Source organism: Mus pahari, chromosome 14, assembly GCF_900095145.1.
Source record: "Mus pahari chromosome 14, PAHARI_EIJ_v1.1, whole genome shotgun sequence".
NCBI classification, from domain to species: Eukaryota; Metazoa; Chordata; class Mammalia; order Rodentia; family Muridae; genus Mus; species Mus pahari.
Window position 1 is genome coordinate 51495254 of NC_034603.1, and position 14716 is coordinate 51509969.

At 47.6% G+C, this 14716-nt stretch overlaps 1 protein-coding gene across 7 annotated transcripts in view; it reads left to right on the forward strand.

Moving 5' to 3' along the window:
* The first annotated feature begins 7076 nt into the window (after positions 1–7076).
* Hnf1b (HNF1 homeobox B) overlaps positions 7077–14716 on the forward strand; it is a 55571-nt gene continuing 47931 nt past the window's right edge. For 4 of the 7 annotated variants that reach the window (XM_021212413.2, XM_021212415.2, XM_021212414.2 and 1 more), the window contains exons 1-2: positions 7077–8413; positions 12971–13170. In XM_021212413.2, coding sequence (XP_021068072.1) covers positions 8070–8413; positions 12971–13170 — 544 coding nt within the window. In that variant the 5' untranslated portion in view covers positions 7077–8069. The other 3 variants (XM_029545922.1, XM_029545923.1, XM_021212418.2) reach the window with 3 other exon arrangements.

Here is a 14716-nt window from a genome sequence, read left to right on the forward strand (position 1 = left end):
TACATAACTATGTGTGTCCACATGGTGTATGTGTACGCATGGGGTGCATGTATATGTGTGCATGTGTAAACGCTTATGTGTGTGCACATGCATACGTGTGTGTACATGTGTGTGTGCAGGTGCACTTGCCTGTGTGTGCATGTGGAGGAGCAAGGCTGATGATTGTCCTTCTCCATTCTCTACAATAAAAGGCAGGGATTTTTAAATTTTATTTTATTTTTTGAATCAGAACCTCTCTCTGAACCTAGGGCTCACTATTAGATAAGACGGGCTGACCAGCGAACCACGGCAACCCCCGTCTCTGCCTTCCCAGCGCCAGAATTACAGCATTTGCACTTTCCCGACAGCCATCTCTGCTGCCCCTGCTTTCCCTTGTTTTATTAAGATTTGCTTCTGTTTATTGATTGCGCCAGGCATTTGACAAATGCCATGTGCCCTACTGATTTCTATAGTGCCCATTTACAGATGGAGGAACTGGAATTCAGAGGGGCAAGCTATTCAAAGGCATGTCTAGGAGGCCTCAGAGACAGCTTTCAAATCCAGGTTCCTCGTGGTACCTGCCTCTGGGATGGAAACTGAAGCCAGAACTACTTCTGAATCTCAACTCAGTGTGAGAAGCTCCCTTCAATACAAGTGCTCTGAGCAGCTGTTAAGAAAACTAGCTCTGGGCTGGTGAGATGGCTCAGTAGGTAAGAGCACCCGACTGCTCTTCAGAAGGTCCAGAGTTCAAATCCCAGCAACCACATGGTGGCTCACAACCATCCATAATGAGATCTGACGCCCTCTTCTGGAGTGTCTGAAGACAGCTACAGTGTACTTAAATATAATAAATAAATAAATCTTAAAAAATAAAAAATATAAGAAAACTAGCTGTCTGTGGTGGTGTTTGCCTTAAATTCTAACACTTGGGAGACAGAGGCAGGCAGATCTCTGTGTTTGAGGCCAGCCTGGTCTTCAGAACAAGTTCCAGGACAGCCAGACCTGTGTACAGAGAAACCCTGTCTCCAACATCATCATCATCATCACCATCATCATCATCATCACCACCACCACCATCATCACCGTAATCATCACCAGCCGCCGCAGCAGCAGCACCACCACCACCATCATCATCATTGTCATCATCATCGATAAGAAAAGACAAGAAAACAAGAAAGAAGAAGAATGCCGCCCTGGGGACAGCTATAAGGAATAAATGGACACCTGATTCTCACATTGTAAAGCCTGCTTGCTCCCATCTAGCATAATGAGAGCTGCACACACGTCTGTATCTCTCCTCCCAAGTCATTTTACATCAGGAATTGAATCTAACTTGTCCCAAATGATCGCAGACCCCTAACGCGCGCGCGTGAGCGCGCGGCCCGGCATGTGACTCACACTCAGGAAATGTTTGCTTGGCTGAGTCAGCACCCTCAGAGGCTCTTTACCCCCAGGCCTGGGAGCTGAGTCTGCATCTGGTCACGAGGGCATTGGCCATCCCTTAGTGCAAGGCTGAGTGGCCACACTCATGTATGGGGGACAAGTGGCAGCCAGAACCCTCACAAGACACCGGTAGGCAGAGTGTCGAGGTGTGGCCCACTGCTCAGAACTAGGAACTCCAGGGTTAAGGGAGGGAGACACAGGGTAATGCTGATGGGTGGAGATCCCTAGCTTGTAGAACAGGTCTTTTCCGGGCACATTTTCTGAAGAGGAAATGAGAAAGAGCCATTCTATTTCCAGAGCATGGCATTGGGAGTGAGATGGGCAACTCTTGTGTCTTACTCCGAGACCGTGTTCCTCCAGCTAGGCTGTGCTCTGTGCTCAGCCTGGCATTTAGACGGTGTCATTAGGGAATAACGGCTTGGTGGAGCATTGACGGTCCTCAACTCAAATCGCAGGTTCCAATCCTTAGCCGTGTGTAGGTTCTTCGGTCAAATCTTACCTTCTGTTTCCTCCCTTTATAGTGAGAATGGGTTGTCCAGTTTTATAGGTTTATGAGAAGAAAAAGTGTGGGAATGACTTAATCTATCTCATCAGAACTTTATTATTGTGTTTTATTTATTATTTGTGTGTGTGTGTGTGTGCGCGCGCGCGCGCGCGTACGCTGGCGTGTAACTGTGTCACAGCCTGAGGGTGGACATCAGAGGACAACCTGAAGGAGTTAGCTCCCTCTTTTCACTTTGTGGGTCCTGGGGATCAAACTCACATTGTCAGGCTCTATGGCAGGTGCCTTTACACACTGAGCTATCTCGACAGCCCAGATCTTGCTTCATTTGCTGTGTGATTCTGCTTATATGTATTTTTAAAATAAGCTTTAATATTAAAAAACTTTTTAATAAGCATGCGCATGTACACACACACACATGCACACACATGCACACACACGATTACATCTCATTTGGATGTGTGAGGGTGATCTGCCTGTGACAGCTGTCACCAGGGTTAAGTGGCTGACCTGACTGGCTAGGTGGCTGTCCCCTTTCTCCCTCACCATGCCATGTGCTTCCCCGCAGCACCTATGTGCTGGGTGGAGGAGGAAGACCTTCCCCTAATAGAAAATAAGTCTTGGGTCAAGGGTTTAAGAGTAGCAGCACTCACCTGCTAGAGCCTCAAAGCAAACTCTCAGAACTTAATTTAATATTAATCTGAGGACAGATCCCAAGAAATGCCAGTAAAAGTTACAGGGTTTTTTTTCCTGTACACTTTGGCCTATTATATCATTATGAATAAATATTTATGGCATACCTACTATATGCGGGGCCCATGATATATTCTATAAACACCCAAGGATTTTCCACTGTGTGTCAGGCTTACCACCAGTCTCAATACTCACAGGTGTCGCAGAGGGAGGAAGCAGTGTGGTCTACTGTTCTGCAATGAAGGTTCTCAATGCCAGGTGTAGTATTTATTAGTTTAATATCATACTAGGCTTCTGGATTTTAATTTAATCTTTTACAAGCTACTGGAAACACCTTAATTCTAAAAATGACCCAGCAGAAGAATGTGGGCTGTTGAATCAAAAGACAAGAAATGTCTGCCCTCAGGAGTTTCACTGCCTAAGTGATCTTATTGCAGCAGGCTTGGGGGGTAGGGGCTTGGAGCTGGAAGTGATTTTTTTTTGGAAAGGGGTGTGTGTGTGTGTGTGTGTGTGTGTGTGTGTGTGTGTGTGTGTGTGTGTAGAGGGTGTAGGTTGGGATTTGCTCACTCATTCAAAGGACTTTACACATAGTGAATATTTAGCAGTGTTTGGTAGTGAACTTACCTGCATGCTGTGTAGTTGGAAAGGAGGGAGAGAAAAGAAGGAAGAGAGAGGGAGAGAGGGAGACAGGAAGGGAGGGAACTCCTGAGCCATGAGTGATGACTGAGTAAGTACTTGATTCAGGTCTTGCTTGTGCTGACCCATTCAAGATGCTTCTCTGAGCTTACATCACTGAACTCTTCCAACAACCCGATGAGGCATAAATTCCACTGTCATCAACAGTGGCACGTGTTCACGATATAAAAACAAGAAGAAATAGAATAACTTAGCCAGAGTCAGACTAGGCATTCCCAGAAAGCAGCTGGTCCGCCTGACTCCAAAACCAGGACTTCCTAATGCACTGGGTTATGTTTCCTGGAAAGTCATTTCTTCTCCCAAGCAAGGCTTCTGCTTCCTCAGCCCAAGAGGGAAGAAGGGACAGGAGACCACTTGTAAGGTCGGTTTGTAGCTACAGGCGCTGCCTTACAGAAGCATCTTACTCAGGTTTAACTAAGTGTGGCCCACGAGCCAAATACATTGTCAGCCGATGCTGTTACTGTGTGGGCGTGGGTTTTGTTTTTGTTTTTCTCCCCCCCCCCCCGAGACAGGGTTTCTCTGTGTACCCTTGGCTGTCCTGGAACTCACTCTGGCCTCCAACTCAGAGATCCACCTGCATCTGCCTCTCAAGGGCTAGGATCAAGTCATACCCCATCACCACCTGGCAGCCCATGTTTTTAATAAATCAGGTTTTATTGGGACAACTACAGATATTCATTTTTGCTTTGTATGCGATAGAACTGAGTAGTTGCCACTACAGAGACTTGAATGCCCGCAGAGCCTAAAGCATCTACTATCTATCCCTTTATGAAAAAAGGATACTTTTTCATAAATAATGAAAATATGGCTACTGGCATATGTTTGATAACCTACTAAATTTCTAAGGTTTTGTTTGGCTTGGTTTTGATACGAGTTCTGGCCTGGACCTCCAGATCCTCCTGCTCAGCTGAGATTAGAGGCGCGCGCCACCCCACCTGGCCAGCCTGTGGATTTTAATGATAATAAACTTTACATGTGGTGAACAGAAGAGATTCTAGAAAAATCACTAACCAACTATAAACAATGGATCAACAAGTTAGTGACCACCACTGTATATGTCGTATACAGTGGAATTCCTTTCATGTTGTTGTTTGAGACAGGGTTTCATAGAGCTCAGGCAAGCCTTGAACTCTCCCAAACTGGGCTTGAATTTCAGATGTTTCTGCTTCTACCTCAAAAGTGCCACCGTACACAGCTTTGGAATAAATTATATCTTTTAATTAAGTTATAATTTATGTGCGGAATGTGCAAAAACACACAGAACAATATGCACAGGTTCTGCTGATGCATCCTGAGTCCATCAAAACACGGAACCACCTCTCCTCCCAGCACAGAGGAAACAGAGGCAGATAGGTCCCGAGGAGTTCAAGGCTGGCCTGGTCTACATAGTGAGTTTCCGGTCAAAAACAACAACATGGACTCTTCAGGGGTTCAAGAGATGTCTCGGTAGCTAAAAGCATTTGTTGCTCTTGCAGGTCGGGCTTGCTTCTGAGCGCACATATGGTGGTTCACAACTGTTTGTAACTCCTGGTTCAGGGACTTATTACCACTTCTGTCTCTACAGGCACCAAGCACACGTGTGATACACAGACACACATGCAGCTAAAACACTTTTACACATAAAATAAAAGTAAATAATTTTGAGTGGGGGGCTGGAGAGATGGTTTCATAGTTAAGAGCACCCGCTGCTCTTGCAGAGAGCCTGGATTCAGTCCCACACAGGAGCTCACAACCACCTGTCATTCCAGCGCCAGTATCAGTCGCCCTCTTCTGGCCTCCCTAGACACTGCATGTACAGACATTCACACACACTCATACACATTAAAATTAAATAAACATGGAAAGATGGCTTGATGGTTAAGAGCACTGGCTATTCTTCCAGAGGATCTACATCCCCAGGTTTTATTTCCAGCACCCAACATGACAGCTCACAACTGTCTGTAACTCCAGCTCCAGGGGATCCAACACCCTCTTCTCTCCTCTAAGGGCATCAGGCCTACCTATGGCACACATACATACATGCAAGTAAACCACTCATACAAATAAAAACATAAAGATAAAATAATAAGTACATGTTCATGGGTATCACATCTGCCCATACATCTGTAATTGCAATTACTTGATAGTATCCTGTATTGCTCTGAGTAAATGAACTATAGGTCTGGGTAGGACAATCGCAGGGTATGAACATCTAGGAGACCTACCTGCACACTCGCAAACTGTTCCCTGAACTCTAGGTGCAGCTCTCTGATCATTCACACGGGTGGCTCGTGGTGGGGGAAGAAGGGGTTAACACCGTAGTTTTTTGAGGGAGGGGGGTTTGGGTATCTGGTGGCACATCACAGTTACGACTACAAATCAAAACTGTGTTGATTAGTGGGCAGTGGCGGTGATGGTGGCCTTTTAATGGGTTTTCCCAGCTCAAGACAGAAGCCAATGTTCATTACACTTATGCCATAATACTGAGTAAGAGACAGGGGCAACAAAAAGACATTTATTCTGAACACTTCATTATCCTGTTTGAGTGGAGCTGTGAAGCAGAAAGAGTCCTCCTACTGGGCACAGCCATAAGAATCAAGCATCTGTCACCCGTCACAACAAACTAGAAAGCAAGAAGGTGAAATGAAGGGCCCCCACTTCTGTGAACTTATGACCTCCTTCTCAGATAAACAGTGATAGGTATAAACCTTGTGTGGGATCCCATGCATACAACCACCCCTTCCTTTCTCCCAGAGTCCTCCCACAGGTGATCCTGGTACCTAGCATCTGCCACCAGCTCTGTCTTTCAACGAATAGTTGCCAGTAGCAGACTGCATCAAAACCAGGAGAGTCTACGTACCACCAGGAGATCTGATCCTGTGCCTAGCAGACAAGGGCTGCCCAGCCTATCCCTCATTAATATTCATCTTTCTCTCTGACCCAACCACAATTTCCTCCTAACAGGTTGTGTCTGAAAGTGCATGCAGTAAGAGAATGTACTTAGAAGTTCCTTTACCCTGCCGATGGTTCTGAACATTTGTCTTTCTTTACCCAGTTCTTCCAACCCCAATGCCCCGATGCTGAGAACCTTAAGCTTCCAAAGGGCACTTTTACCACTGGGAACAGGCCTACCATCTTCACAGCCGGGGACATGTGTACACAGGTGTTAGCCAGCTTTGCACAGGTGCTCTTCCTCCGTGTCTACAGCTTTTCTGTATCCTGGATATTAGGAATATATTTCACAAATGAGAGAACCGAGGTTCAAAACCGCCTCTACCCTGGGGAACTGTGTGTGTGTGTGTGTGTGTGTGTGTGTGTGTGTGTGTGTGTGTGTGTCTAAGTAGTTTCTTCCCCTGCAGCTCAGGTCCCAGCCTGGAGGTCTGGGTGCGACCTGCCCTGCGCCTCCTTCCTTCCTCTCCGGGTCCCAGGAGAGATGTGGCAGAAACTCCTGCCATGCCATGCCGAAAGGCTCAGGGCTTCCTTCCGGGCCAGACCTGAGTGGGGAAAAAAAAATTTTTTTTTTCTTCAATGGCTTTGGGGGTGCCTGCTTTAGGTAGCATTCAAGACTCCTGCCACCACCACAGTGAACTTGTGTTTATAGAGAGCGATTCTTAACTCCTGGCACAGTGGACATTCTAGAATTAAAAACCAAAACAGTGGTCCTGGGTAACCCAGAGCTGCAACAGTCGGTCCAGCCTCAGGTCAAGCTACACATTCACTACTAGAAAGGAGACTCCGCGGCCCTAGTTTTGGGTGCAGAGCCCAGGCACTGTTGGGTTCCGGGTTTAGGCAGAGGGCGAACCCCAGGTGTCCTGCTCCCCTTTGGCTTGGCGGGGCAGGTGGCTGGTGAGCCGGCAGCGGCTGAGCTCCACTTTCGCTACTCCCTCTGGCCATAAATGAATCGGCAGTCTCCTTTCAAGGGTCCCGTAGGCCTCTAGCACGTTAACAACGCGCGGTCCGGGCCAGGCATCCGGCAAATCCAAACTACCAGGCCGAGTTGAGGAGGACCTGGAGAACAGTAACCGAGGTAAAAAGAAATGGGGTCCCTCTAATTCGTTCTAACCGCGCCTAAAGCCACTCTTATTCCTGGCGCCCATTCCCAAAGAATCGGATTCGCCACCATCTGGCTACATCTCTCCAGGCTTGCTACCTGCAGACAACCTGGAGGCTTTCTGCTCTCCTCACCCTCCCCCACTCCCCCTTCCCAAGGCACCCCAACTTGGTCCAGCTCTCTCACCTGAACCCCCCGAAGCGCAGTTTCTTCTTTCTGGACTAAAGCCGAACCCCTCGCCGGTGGAAAGGCCCCCACCCCCACCCAGCCTAGCCTGCAAGCCGCTTGCTTTACAAGTCCAAAGGTCACCTAAAGTTTGGCTGATAAACAGAATCGGTAGAGAAGATTTGGAGCCCCCAGCGTGAGTAGAATGGGCTCTGGCGAAACCCAATCCTGGCCCAAGTCTCCGGCTCCGTTGGACTATCCCTTAGGTTCTCCCACTTTCTCGGTTTTTCCCCCTCCCCACCACCATTTGCATCTTGCCGAAAGCCGAGCCCTTCCCACTCATTTGCATATCTTATATGGTCTAATGGTGGCGATCATGGCAAGTTAGAAGTTTTCTGACTCCTCTCAAAGGAGTCTCCGGGACCCCAGAGAGTAACAGGTGTCTGAAAGCTAAAGGGTGGAGGGGTTCCAGGACTTGGGGTTCTCTTGTAAAACTCCCCTCCACCCTCCTCTCTCACACCCACCCATCCCCTCAACCCCTTCTTTTTCCGTCCTTGGAAAATGGTGTCCAAGCTCACGTCGCTCCAGCAAGAACTCCTGAGTGCGCTGCTGAGCTCCGGAGTCACCAAAGAAGTGCTGATCCAGGCCTTGGAGGAGTTACTGCCATCCCCGAATTTCGGGGTGAAGCTGGAGACACTGCCCCTGTCCCCCGGGAGCGGGGCGGATCTCGACACCAAGCCGGTTTTCCATACTCTCACCAATGGCCACGCCAAGGGCCGCTTGTCTGGAGACGAGGGCTCAGAGGACGGCGACGACTATGACACTCCTCCCATCCTCAAAGAGCTCCAGGCGCTCAACACCGAGGAGGCCGCGGAGCAACGGGCCGAAGTGGACCGGATGCTCAGGTAGGCAAGCGAGCGAGGTACGCCCGGGAGCCCGCGCAGTCTCTGGAGTCCCCAGCCACTCGCTGGAGGCATGCGGTGCACACTGCTCTCCCTCAAGGCCCTTTCCCCACGGGGAAAAATAGTCCGGGGACGCTCCGCTTCTCTGCTAACCATTGAACCTGGCCCTCCACTGGGCGACCTGGAACCCCCAGGCTTCATCTGCCTACGACCAGTGCGGGCAGCCTGGACCCAGGCACCTTGTTGGTGGTACCCAGGCACGAGAACCGAAGGTGCAGAGCCTTAGGTCACGTGACCAGAGGGGCAGGTGGGTGCAACGAAACGGCTGCGATTCCCCCAGGACCCAACAAATTTCCCAAACCCCAAGCCGCGTATTAATCCCTGAGATCTGCAGTTCTCTGTAGAAGACCTGGCAGCATCGGTGGCCAAAGCCTGGGAAGCAAGTTCTCTGTGTTCTTACAGCGCCGGGTTTAGAATTATAAAGTAGAAAGTTTGTAGTAGGGTCACCAGTGCCGGGCAAAAGAAACAAAGAACAAAGGGAGAGAGAATGGGTGCTACTAAGACCACCATCCCCTTTTGCAGAGGTGGGCGTGTACGCATCTCGCTAGCGACACCCCAGCGGTCTTGGGGGGAGCCCAGGCTGGCTGGCGGTCCCTTGCCGGTGGCTGGGATCACTTGCCGGTCCTCTCGCCCAGGCCTACGCTTTGACAGCTAGTTACTAATTATCCAAGGAGCCAAGCGGCTCCCTTAGACTGCACGTCGCTCCGGGGCCACTTGGCTTCAGAAAGGAGCCCCTCGCGTGGCCTCTGACTCTTAAGCCCTGCGGCTTCAAAGTTTTAGAGTTCCGGAGTGACTGTGGCGGCCTCCGCGGCTCGGCTTCCTCTCCCGCAGCGCGCGCTTGGGGTGGGATATGACCTTGCATTTGAATTTGTGCTTTGGGGACCCGGCCGCTTGCCCTCTAGTCAAGGCAATCTGGAGGGCTTCTAAAAGAATTTTTTTAACCCCCTAAAATGATTTTGCTGTAATTTAAAAGCTTGGGTTTCTTTCGTTGTTGTTTCTCCATGTAGCAATGATTTTTCTCTGGTTGAGTTTAGAGGCCTGGATGGTGTCAGGAGTAGAGGGTACAGACTGGGGTACCGAGCCCCTTGGAAGATTTGGGACAGCAGGCTGGCAGAAAAGTTATCCTGGGGCCTGGCTGAGGGACGCGGCACCCGGTCGCCAGCCTCCTGGGGCCTAGGTCCTTCCTCCTGAGAGCCACTGTCTAGTTCTCCTCGGAGCCGACTTAGGGAAGCCCGGGAGGCTGAGGGCGCCTCTTTACCGTGGTCCCCACCCCGGCCTGGACACAGCGGAGATGTAACATAAACTGCAGCACGTGGAGTTGGGGTGTTATTAATTTATTCCTATAAATCATCAACAGAAAGTACACAAAGCGTGATTAGGTTGAAAAGCGAGGCGGGTTATTCATTGGTGAAGTTGTAAACTCGACTTAGAAAGGGAAGGAAATCAAAACGCAGGAGGGGGTGTTCGCCGGACACACGCGCGGAGGTACGGGGCGCACTCCCAAGTCCCCGTGCTGCTCCGGGAAGCCGACACCCGCAGAGTCTCTGAGTCGGGGGTCGTAGGGCCTGGGCCTTCTTCCCACCCCCAAGCCACGGGGAGCAGAAGGAGAGGAGCCCAGATTCTAGCTGGGGTGAGGACCCAGGACACACCCTGAAGCTTTGTCCCATTGCAAGCTGGTGCCGCCTTCCCTCCCCTGGGCCTGGAGCGTCTGACTTTATTAAAGTAATTTTTCAAGAAATTGCTAGCGGCTTGCAGGTCACTGCGCAGCCGACTGCAGGGTACCGGGCACTCTCTTTTGTTTTTCTCTTCCCGCTCCACCCCCTTGTTCCCCTGTAAGTCGGAAAGAAAAGAAAGGTGTGCGGGGGAGGAGGGTCACTCGGTGGCGCGCCTGGTCGCCTTTACCCTGGCTGGAAGAACCTGGCCAGAGTGGAAGGTTGCAAACGGTGGTGTCGCGTGCTCCGCGGCTGCGGTCTAGAGGCTGGTGTGCCCCAGTGGCTTAGGAGACCCGGTGGGCCACCTAGGGACCAAGGCCCCCTGTTCCCCGCGAGCTGGGACCCAGCGATTCCTCTGCTCCTGGGCAGCAAAGTCACCCTTGAGGAAGGAGCGGGCCAGACATTGTGGCCACTGTGGGCTTGCATTTGACACCTGCGCTGGCTCCACAAGGGCCGAGCGCTCCTCGCTACCGCGAGTTTCTCCTAGGGAGGAAACTGTATTTCCCAGTAACTCTTTAATTTACCTGGGCCTCAGAGCTCTCCCCTAGGGAATATGCGGGGCATTCTGGGATCCGAGAAGGTTTTGTTTTTGTTTTGTTTTTTGGGTTTTTTTTGTTTGTTTATCAGTTTTTTGTTTTTTAAGGTATAACTACGTCATCTTACCCCCAATTCAAATGTTTTAATTCCGGGTCTGAAGGTTTTGTCTCAACAGTTTTTCTTTTGTTTTGTTTTTCTTTTTCTTAATCATCTCGCTGTTAATTCCCCTTTCCATAGAACCACTCACATTTAGGACACACTATTATGCTAGTTTTTTTTTTTTAGGCACGTAGAATAACCGGTAAAGAAGCTAAACAAAGGAAAAATGGCCAAAGGATCTGTTAAAGCGATACAGTGTTAATTTTTAAAACCCAAATACTGTTTTCTCTAACTTTTGAAGCTATGGTTTGTATCTGTTAGAAATGTTTTTCCACCCTAAAAATATCTTAACCAATGTTAACCAACAATGAGCTTTTAGACGATCGCTGTTATTTACATGGTTATGTTTAAAATGTTGATTGTCCTGTTTTTCTCCTGCTCAGGACGAATTCTCCAGGTCTGACACTGGACCACAGTTCCTCTGCTTTTTTTTTCTTACTATTTCAGTATGTTGTTTTACTTTCTGGGTCTTTATAAAAAATGCTTGAGAAATTCGTTAATTTATGTACAATTAATGTGAACGTTTACAATTCTCAAACCAAAAAAGAAAAAGAAAAAGAAAAACAAAACCAAACAAACAAAAAAATCTCATTCGAAAGCCTGTCTTCTCACGAATCCGATAGCAAGGCTTGCTGAAATAGCCACAATTCAAATGCCTATACAATATCTCCCTGATTGCTGGAGATTTTTTAACACGTTAAACAAACTAATTGATTTTTCAGGCACCATTGAAAAAAATAATTGTTTTACCACTGTATCTAATTTGGCCTCAGCTTCAATTTTTATTGTTTCATCTGAACCCAATTTTCTCTTTGTTTTTTGATGTCTTGTTAAGCTAATATATTGTGTGTATATGTGTGTGTGTGTGTGTATTATATATCGACATGTAGTGAAGAATTGTTTCTATAGCTGCATTAAATAACTCACATACATACTTGTATTGTTCCTTTAATACTTTTGATCTGTGCTGTGCATTATGAGACTTAGTCTCTTATGATTCTAAGAGACTTTCTTAGGCTCTTAATTTCAATGACAGTTCTCTTTCTAAGTCGCCTATTGAACAAGCAAGAAACAGTAACAGTGAAGTTAAAAACATTTTTTTAAAACCTGGGAGATACCCTCGTGCCTTGTTTGTAATGCAAGCTGTGCCTGCATTTGCGAGAAAAACCAGAAGTATGTCTATTCTCAGCCCAAACTTGAAATCAGGGAGAACTGCTACCTCCCAGGTGGCCATTCTATATCAGAGAGATGCAATCTTACGGGCAAATAGGGTATTTGGGATCATTAATGTCTTACTCCCAATACTGAGATTACTCTTCAATGGGTTTTATTTTAGAGGCGGGGCTGTGGTGTTTTTTTTTAAAGCATACCTGCTTAGCAAGTGTCCTGCAAAGTGTCTCTCCAACTGGAGAGAGAGCATATTTGAGAACACTTTTCTAAAACTCCAAAAACAATGTAATATTTGATCACAAAAGGAATCACAACTATACAAATGCCTACAAAATATTTCAGTTTGATTGCTGGAGGTTTCTAGACACACCAAACAAAAATAATTTTATTCAATATACAGGCAGTCATTTGAAGACTGACTGTTGCTTGTGTCCCAGGAGGTGTACACACAGACCTACCCCTGTTTTAACAGATTGGACCTCCTTTTTAGAAGGAGAATAACGTTGGAGAGTTTTGATTAAAACTTTTAAAACAGATTTGGCTCCATGTAGAATCAACTCGGGCTCCAGGCATCTCAACTCTCTGGTGAGACTCTTGTCTTTTAGTCTCTTGAAATCCAAGGAGAGTGGAACAAAGCAAGAGTCTTTTCTTCCAAGGCTGGGGATGGGGACTAGGGAGTGAGCAGTAGGGGCAGGCTTAAAGATGAGCCCATCTTGGAAGGAAAGACTATGGCTAGAGGGCACAAGGCAGGAGGTGCCTACTCCTCTTGCATATAGTTTGCTTTTAGCCCTATACCTGTCTTGAGGTTGGAGTTCTAACAGGTGGGGGAATACTTGAAAATGATGGGTTTTACTCCCAGCAGGTGAATACTGTCCTTTGGACCTTTTGAACCAGCATCCTAAAGATCTGTTTCTCTGTCTAGTGAGGACCCGTGGAGGGCTGCCAAAATGATCAAGGGATACATGCAACAGCACAACATCCCCCAGAGGGAGGTGGTTGATGTCACAGGCCTGAACCAGTCCCACCTCTCTCAACACCTCAACAAGGGCACCCCCATGAAGACCCAGAAGAGAGCTGCCCTGTACACCTGGTACGTCAGAAAGCAACGGGAGATCCTCCGACGTAAGTGTTTTAACCTTGCCTCTGCTTTGATGGACAGGGCTTCTGCCCTCACTCTGACCTCGTGGGCTGCCTTAGTTTCCCCTCTACCAAGAGGCCCCTTAAAGTAGTTGGCAGGTGGATACAGTTGGCTACACAGTGGGTTACCTTGTATCATTTCTCTCTCCCACAGCCCCTGACTACACAGCTAGTTACACTGAAAAGACCTTCAGGGTGTGCAGCGCACTGAGTCTTTCTAGTCCTTCTTTCCAGCGCCCCTTTCGTTGTTTCTTGGTTGACATATGAAGATAGTCCAAAGAAGAGATCACATGGTGGTCAACAATATAGATCGTCACTACTGTTATTCTCTTCCCCTCTGGAAAAAGTATAAATAGCTTAAGTGTCTGTACAGAACCTGACCCTGTTCCTTGGAAGTGGTGGAGATGGGGGGAGGAGCAGGGGTGGAGGACTGAGTCCAGAAGCAAATTAAAGCAATTGCTCACATTTACCAAGATTAGAATCTGGGCTCAGCTGAGAGTGACTCCACCTAGTGAAGACCTCCTTTCTGTCTGAGGCAGGACACAGTTAAAATGTATGCACTTAGAACTCTGACCAGTTGGTTTTTGTTGTTGTTTTTGTTTTGTTTTGCACATAATTTCAATGAAATGTTTTTAGTTCGGAAGAAATTATTAAGGAAAAATAGCAAGGGATTCTGAACAATTTTGCAACAAGTTGCCTACACAACCCACACAATCTATCCCCCTATACTTGGTGTGTTGTACACATGTTCTTCCACACATTTTTCACACAACTTCCAAATTTACAAGATTACCTTTGAAATGCTACTACCATGTAAAACTCAGAATCCCTTAGAATGCCCTCAGTTATCCCAACAATGATGTTTTGGGGGGATTACACGATGCAAAGTGACTGGTGCTGGTTTACTGCTTCAGTTCTCATTGCTTCGCTTCAGGGGGATTTTACTTGTTTGTTTGGATTTCTTTCTTTCTCTCTTTCTCTCTTTCTTTCTTTCTTTCTTTCTTTCGTGGTTGTTGATGCATTGTTGATGCAGTTTTATGGATTTTTTTCTTTAGCTTTTGGGGTTTGTTTTGGTTTGTTTTGGTTTGGTTTTTTGTTTTGTTTTGTTTTGTTTTTTTGTTTGTTTTGAGACAGGATCTCCCTGTGTAGCCCTGTCCTGGAACTCACTCTGTAGATCAGGCTAGCTTTGAACTCAGACATCCGCCTGCCTCTGCCTTCCAAGTGCTGAGATTAAAGGCATGCACCTCTATACCCAGTTTATAACCAGGTTATTTCAGTTCTTAACCGAAGGTCTTCCTTCTGTCCCCAAGATGCCTTCCACACAAGATGCCTTCTGAGAAGTTTGGGTCTTTACACACAGGGGAATTTGAACCTTGAGCTATTTTTATTTGGAGAGATCATCCCTTGCCATTACAAGGCAAGGACCCAGCCCATTCTTCTCTCCCTCCTTCTCTCTCTCTCTCTCTCTCTCTCTCTCTCTCTCTCTCTCTCTCTCTCGAGTTTGTCTGTTCTTGGTCGTTGTCAAGTTTTT